Source organism: Sardina pilchardus, chromosome 14 (assembly GCF_963854185.1).
Source record: "Sardina pilchardus chromosome 14, fSarPil1.1, whole genome shotgun sequence".
NCBI classification, from domain to species: Eukaryota; Metazoa; Chordata; class Actinopteri; order Clupeiformes; family Clupeidae; genus Sardina; species Sardina pilchardus.
The window spans coordinates 2,985,882-2,993,381 of NC_085007.1; the positions used below are offsets into that span (position 1 = coordinate 2,985,882).

At 48.6% G+C, this 7,500-nt stretch overlaps 1 protein-coding gene and 1 long non-coding RNA gene across 2 annotated transcripts in view; one reads left to right on the top strand and one right to left on the bottom strand.

Moving 5' to 3' along the window:
• Nucleotides 1–526: 526 nt before the first annotated feature.
• Nucleotides 527–1,412, bottom strand: LOC134100349 (uncharacterized). The gene is made up of 3 exons (XR_009941260.1): nt 970–1,412; nt 723–833; nt 527–644 (listed from the first exon to the last, which is right to left on the bottom strand). It is a non-coding gene; the product is annotated as an uncharacterized LOC134100349 (long non-coding RNA).
• Nucleotides 1,413–1,699: 287 nt separating this feature from the next.
• pigo (phosphatidylinositol glycan anchor biosynthesis, class O) overlaps nt 1,700–7,500 on the top strand; it is a 22,014-nt gene continuing 16,213 nt past the window's right edge. The window contains exons 1-4 of the mRNA XM_062554382.1: nt 1,700–1,857; nt 2,583–3,064; nt 4,661–4,804; nt 6,874–6,997. Of these exons, the coding sequence (XP_062410366.1) occupies nt 2,584–3,064; nt 4,661–4,804; nt 6,874–6,997 (749 nt within the window). The 5' untranslated portion in view covers nt 1,700–1,857; nt 2,583. The remainder of the gene's footprint in view (nt 1,858–2,582; nt 3,065–4,660; nt 4,805–6,873; nt 6,998–7,500) is intronic.

Here is a 7,500-nt window from a genome sequence, read left to right on the forward strand (position 1 = left end):
GCAGCTTAGAGTCCATCACTACACCAGACACACACACAAGTCCATCTCTACACCAGACACACACACACAAGTCCATCTCTACACCAGACACACACACAAGTCCATCTCTACACCACACACACACAAGTCCATCTCTACACCAGACACACACACAAGTCCATCTCTACACCAGACACACACACAAGTCCATCTCTACACCACACACACACAAGTTCATCTCTACACCACACACACACAAGTCCATCTCTACACCAGACACACACACAAGTCCATCTCTACACCAGACACACACACAAGTCCATCTCTACACCAGACACACACACAAGTCCATCTCTACACCACACACACAAGAAGACCTTTGCTTGAACAGAGCATGTGCAAAACAGACAGACAGACAGATAGGTAGACAGACAGACAGACAGATGGATAGATGGCTATAGATATGGCTTGACAGAACAGCAAATATAACACTGGTATCTCGGGCCTTCTTGATTGGATCAGATATCACACCCACCTCTATTTTTCTTCTGCAGTTGTTTGGTTGCATTTGACAGGTCAGCTAAAGTCTTGTCATGGTGCATTGCAAGACCGCTGATTTGAGAGGGGTGCCCATCCACTGTCAGAGGTTTAGCTGCAGATCCTGTCTTTTAATGGACAGATGACATTAGACAATAGATCAAAGCTGAAATACTGAAAGTGTTTCTGAATTGGCACATCCTTACTGGTTCCCTCCTGGATGTAAACTCATTTTGGAGTTCTGTTTTCCTCTGGGCTTCAGTTTCTAGACGCTTTCTGTTCTCCAGATGATTCCTCATACCATTCAACCTTTCTGCCTAAAAAATCATCAGTTCATCAACTCATTCCTGCCTAAAAATCATTAGTAGGCCTACTATGACTTCATGAACTCATTTGCCTATCATTAGTCCATAACTCCATATATTTATAGATTTAAAAAAGTCAATGGCTTACCACATCTTTCGGTGTTTCAGACTCTCTCACGGGCCTGGCACCACCGATGCAAAACTTTTCCTTGTGTTTTTCAAGTAATAGCAAAGACCTGAAAGACATGTCGCACCTTGGACAGGTGGATAAGTTCATGTCTGCGCACAGCAAAGTCAAACTATTCGGTCAGCAGAGGAGCCTAGCTCCTCACTGTCAATTCTGTCTGTTCCCAGACAACGTTTGTTGGCCTCCTGTATGGACTGGATGGAACAGTAGCGCTGACAACCGTGTTGGCTACCACAACAAGCAGTGCAGTGCAGGAGACGCAAGGCGCACCCACCTGTGTGGCTAGATAAATAAAGCCAAACCACAAATACCATAAAGTAGGCCTACTATTATTCAGTAGTAAAAACAACTACTGAATAATTTTCCAATATCTTCTAATAATAAAATAATAGCTACAGCTTACGACAAATATCTTAAAAATGTACGTGAATTATGCAATTAACTATAAAATGCTACGGTGTAGTATTACATGCAGTTAATAAAATATTAAAATATAGTTGTGAATGAAATGCAATGATCTATTAAATGCTGCTTGACAACTTTCAAGGTTAACAAATTGGGGTGTGGTGCTCTTGCCCATTAGACAGTCTCCCACTTTTATTTTGATAACGCCGTTTGTCAAATACTAACCCGGAAGTTGTTCTGTGAAGGCTCCCAATTTGACCGACATGTATTTCCGCTGTAAGGCGTCTGAATGAGTCCGTTGCCCACATGAGGGTACATTTGGAGGGTAGTGAGATATCGCGCACCTGAGGCACCTGTCACCGCCTGGTGTGGATGTCGTGCGCTCTGCACATAAACACTCCCGTCTGGCCGCGAACGAGAGAGGACGAAACGCGGAACAGCAAGGTCAGCGGAATCGTGATTACCAGCGAACTAAAAATCGATCTCTAGCTAGAAAACGTTACTTGTTTTGATAATCCCCTCTCGATACCCCCTGAACTCAGTGATATCCACCGACTTGTTTTTGTGTTATAGTGTGTGAGATTGACATTTACTAGTGGTAGCCTACATCTATCCATCTAACCATAGATTATATGGGTCTGTCCTCTTGTTTTAGTAACCAACTAACTGAACGGCCATTAGCCTGATCCAATAAGACATTAATTAAGCGATATCATGCATTGCTCGAATGTAACGTGTAGCATTTATAGAAAAGACCTGAAGCACTATAAGTTACCTGCCACAGCAGTAAGGTGTTTCATGGCCATTCAAAGTGGTGCGGCTCTTTTTCGTAACGTTATTTCCTGTAACGTTATAGCGGTATGGCTAGTGAGGGCATTGAGAGTGTAGTGGTTTATCGGCTAGTTTGTTCCGTGTCCTTCAGCCATACACTTGAGTTGATTTGATGTAGGTTCCCAGGCATGATTTGAAGTGGGTCCTTGGGTTAGCTTAGGTGGGCTAGCATGTGCCGGTGTTTTTTGACATGTCTTTAACTTCTCTCTCTCTCTCTCTCTCTCTCTCTCTCTCTCTCTCTCTCTCTCTCTCTCTCTCTCTCTCTCTCTCTCTCTCTCTCTCTCTCTCTTCCCCTCTCCCCCCCTCTATCTCTTTCTCTCCCCCTGCTCCCTACTCAGGATGAAGAGGCTGCCTGTGCTGGGGCTGCTGATGTGGGTGTGTGCCCTGTTCTATGTGGGCATCTTCCTGTTTGTGGGGGGGTTCCTGCTGGTCCGACTGGAGGTGAACCGGACCAGCACATGTGAGGATGTCCTGTCGCCATCGGCCGGGTCGCAGGCGGACTTCTGCCGGGCCCAGCCTCGCTTCCGACGGGCCGTGGTGCTGATCATCGACGCCCTGAAGGCGGACTTCGCCCGCTACGACCCCTCCAACCGGACCCCCCGCCCGTACGAGAACAAGCTCCCCGTGCTGCAGGAGCTGATGTCGCTGGACAGGAGTCACGCCGGGCTGTTCACGTTCCTGGCCGACCCCCCCACCACCACCATGCAGCGCATCAAGGGCTTCACCACCGGCTCCCTGCCCACCTTCATCGACGTGGGCAACAACTTCGCCTCCAGTGCCATCCTGGAGGACAACCTCATTCACCAGCTGGGCCAGGCAGGTGGGTAACGGGCAGCAGGGGGCAGCAGGGGGCAGCAGAGCTGTGGGCAGGTGGGTAACGGGCAACAGGGGGCAGCAGGGGGCAGCAGAGCTGTGGCAGGTGGGTAACGGGCAGCAGGGGGCAGCAGGGGGCAGCAGAGCTGTGGGCAGGTGGATTACGGGCAACAGGGGGCAACAGGGGGCAACAGGGGGCAACAGGGTGCAGCAGGGGGCAGCAGGGGGCAGCTGAGCTGTGGGCAGGTGGATTACGGGCAACAGGGGGCAACAGGGGGCAACAGGGGGCAACAGGGTGCAGCAGGGGGCAGCAGGGGGCAGCTGAGCTGTGGGCTGGTGGGTTACGGGCAGCAGGGGGCAGCAGGGGGCAGCAGGGGGCAGCAGGTGGGTTAGAGGCAGCAGGGGCAGCAGGTGGGTTACGAGCAGAATCTTTGAGTGTTTTGTCTCCTCATGAGGAAGTCTCTGGTGTAAGGTGCTGGAAAAGGACACAGGATGGCTGCTTTAGAACAGGACGCGGGATGGCTGCTTTAGAACAGGACGCAGGATGGCTGCTTTAGAAAAGGACACAGGATGGCTGCTTTAGAAAAGGACACAGGATGGCTGGCTGCTTTAGAAAAGGACGCAGGTTGGCTGCTTTAGAAAAGGACACAGGTTGGCTGATTTAGAAAAGGACACAGGATGGCTGCTTTAGATAAGGACACAGGCTGGATGATTTTGCGGTGGCTTAGCTAGCTGTTTGCAGATGACACAACTAAAGACTGTTTTTGTTTTTGGTTGTTGTGGATGTGAATGTGACCTGCTGAGAGGTGGCGTTTTGCACTGGCTCATCTTTTAAAGGCTGTAGTTCGTTGTGTAGCTTATAACTGGATCCCATTGGCTCATCTCTTAAAGGCTGTAGTTGGTTGTGTAGCTTATAACTGGATCCCATTGGCTCATCTCTTAAAGGCTGTAGTTAGTTGTGTAGCTTATAACTGGATCCCATTGGGTCATCTCTTAAAGGCTGTTAGTTGTGTAGCTTATAACTGGATCCCATTGGCTCATCTCTTAAAGGCTGTAGTTAGTTGTGTAGCTTATAACTGGATCCCATTGGGTCATCTCTTCACATTCATGACTAAGATATTCATGTCATTCAATGTGGGACAGACAGACAGGGAAGCTCCCTAACAGGAGGGCTGAGTGCTACACACACACACACACACACACACACACACACACACACACACACACACACACACAGTGAAGCTCCCCTAACTCTCCTAACCATGTACAGTTTTGAACAGAAATGTTGCCATTGCACCAGACGTAGTGTTAGCCTAACATCCGCAGTCCAAGATGCACTAGGCATGCTCGCCAATCACAAGTGGTTCAACTTGTGAAAATTATGAATATTGAAAGCTTATACACTTTCACAAATGCATATTGAAATTTGAATTGCAATTGCAATATCTGTCAAAAAAATGCCTTGTTCCTAGCCTTGTTCGCTAGTCATATCAGTAGAGTCTGTTCTCTAGTTGCATCAGTAGTGTCTGATCTCACAATCTCCTCTGAATGATGCTGGTTTTTGTTGCTAGGCAAACGTGTGATGCTGTGTTTTTGTTGCTAGGCAAGCGTGTGGTGTTCATGGGGGACGACACGTGGGAGAACCTGTTCCCGAAGAAGTTCCACCGCTCCTTGCCCTTCCCCTCCTTCAACGTCAAGGACCTGCACACGGTGGACGATGGCATCCTGCAGCACATCTACTCCACCAGTGAGTATGGGACCAGTAGTCCTTTAAAGGGGAAGCTGAGTATGGGACCAGTAGTCCTTTAAAGGGGAACCTGCACTCCACCAGTGAGTATGGGACCAGTAGTCCTTTAAAGGGGAACCTGCGCTCCACCAGTGAGTATGGGACCAGTAGTCCTTTAAAGGGGAACCTGCGCTCCACCAGTGAGTATGGGACCAGTAGTCCTTTAAAGGGGAAGCTGCACTCCACCAGTGAGTTCTCCTCTGAATGGGACGGTATTGCATGATCCGCAAATCGGTCTCCTTGCACATGCACTCCATATTAGTGTGTGTGTGTGTGTGTGTGTGTGTGTGTGTGTGTGTGTGTGTGTGTGTGTGTGTGTGTGTGTGTGTGTGTGTGTGTGTGTGTGTGTGTGTGTGTGTGTGTGTGTGTGTGTGTGTGTGTGTGTGTGTGTGTGTGTGTGTGTGTGTGTGTGTGTGTGTGTGTGTGTGTGTGTGTGTGTGTGTGTGTGTCGTGCCCCCCTGTGATTGATCATTGAGATCACTGGCTGTGAATGACACTGCCAGCTGAGAATGTGATCTGCATTACTGATAGAACTGTTCTGAAGCACAGTTGTGATCACTGACTTCCATAGTAGAGAGAGAGAGGGTTCTGAGACTGCTCTCTCAAGCTGCCTTCTGCTACTGCGGTCAAGAGCATACTCTAGCACAGTGTTTCTCAAACTATGGGCCGCGGACCGGTACCGGGCCGCGAGAAGATTACCATCGGGCCGCCGGCCGACCCTCTCTGCCGCCTTCAAGACACACCATGCGGCCGCGGCCGCACCCGTTCTTCTCGGTCATATTGGTGCGAGATATTTTCACACAGAAATAACAGGCATATCATTTGAAACTGCATAACCCGACCTTTATAATGACGCTAGCCACTAGTTTCTACGACGAACGGTTCGCGAGATAATTAGCGTTGAAAATTACATACAAAAATAAAATGTCACTCAGTTCTGCGTCATACAGATTCTTCTCTGTGAAATATCTCATGATTTCGGAACTGCCCTATGGCAAACTGCATGTCAAAATAAACAGGAGATCCTACTGATTCCAATGGCATATAGAATGTATCTGTATAATTAGCGGTAATCACGAGAAATCCCTTTTTGAAATCACATTAAATTTCTGCCTTTTTTCATACCTCCCCATTTCCCCCACTTCAAAATAATGTATTTTTCAACAGAAGTTTTCAGACCCCTGTTTATGATATGGTAGATGCTTGATATGCCATTTCAGAACCCAAAATGGCAATAGATTGAAATGTTATACGTAGGCCTACTACTAGTAATAATAATAATAGCCTAATAATAATGATAAATTATCTATCTATCTATCAGGCTTGTGCAAAATTCAGAATTGAATTGAGAATGACTCCTAAATTCCAATTCAATTCTAGGGTTTGAATTTAATTGAATTGAGGTCAAAAACAGGATGTAGAATTACAATTCAAATTTGAATTAAAGAAGAATTGAAATTCAAAGAAATTCATATACATAATTTAAGGGTAGTGTTGAACAATTAAGTTTCACAAAATGTCAGGTATGATCGCAACAAACACACAATTTATTGAAAACAGTAATCAATTACATTTCCAAAGTAACCTTCCCAAAACTGAATGCAGATTCAACACATTCTTCCTGTTATGTGACTGTGGAATTGTCTTGAATTCCACTTCCTGTCATTCCAATTCAAGTTAAAATTCAACTTCCTGTGGGGTGGGGCCAATTCGATTCAAATTCCAATTCATGAATTGAATTCTAAAATTCGGAATTGTGCACAAGCCTGCTATCTAAAGTCGTACATGGTGGCGGGCGGTGGAAGTTGGGGGCATGGGCGGGTGTTCAGAGGGTGTGCAGACGCCTATGCAGGGCCTTGGAACACCAAGGCCTAACATCACAGGGCCCCAGAGCAAAGAAGTTTGAGAAACCCTGCTCTAGCACATTACTCCAGCACATGTTAATATGTATTGTATTGCCCCCCTCTCTCTCTCTCTCTCCCCCCCCCCCCCCCTCCTCCCCCCCCCCCCCTCTCTCTCCACCCCCCCAGTGAAGGGGGAGGACTGGGACGTGCTGATTGCCCACTTCCTGGGTGTGGACCACTGTGGTCACCGCTACGGTCCTGACCACCCTGCCATGGCCGACAAACTCACCCAGATGAACGGCGTCATCAGGTGAGCAGAGCACCTGACCTGGCCCTCGCACCTTATGGGTTCACACCTGACCGGGCCCTCGCACCTGACCGGGCCCTCACACCTGACCGGGCCCTCGCACCTGACCGGGCCCTCACACCTGACCGGGCCCTCACACCTTATGGGTTCACACCTGACCGGGCCCTCACACCTGACCGGGCCTCACACCTGACCGGGCCCTCACACCTGACCGGGCCCTCGCACCTGACCGGGCCCTCACACCTGACCGGGCCTCACACCTGACCGGGCCCTCGCACCTGACCGGGCCCTCGCACCTGAGGCTATGGGTTCACACCTGACGTTATGGGTTCACACCTGAGATTATGGGTTCACACCTGACCGGGCCCTCACACCTGAGGTTATGGGTTCACACCTGAGATTATGGGTTCACACCTGAGATTATGGGTTCACACCTGAGATTATGGGTTCACACCTGAGATTATGGGTTCACACCTGAGGTTATGGGTTCACACCTGAGATTATGG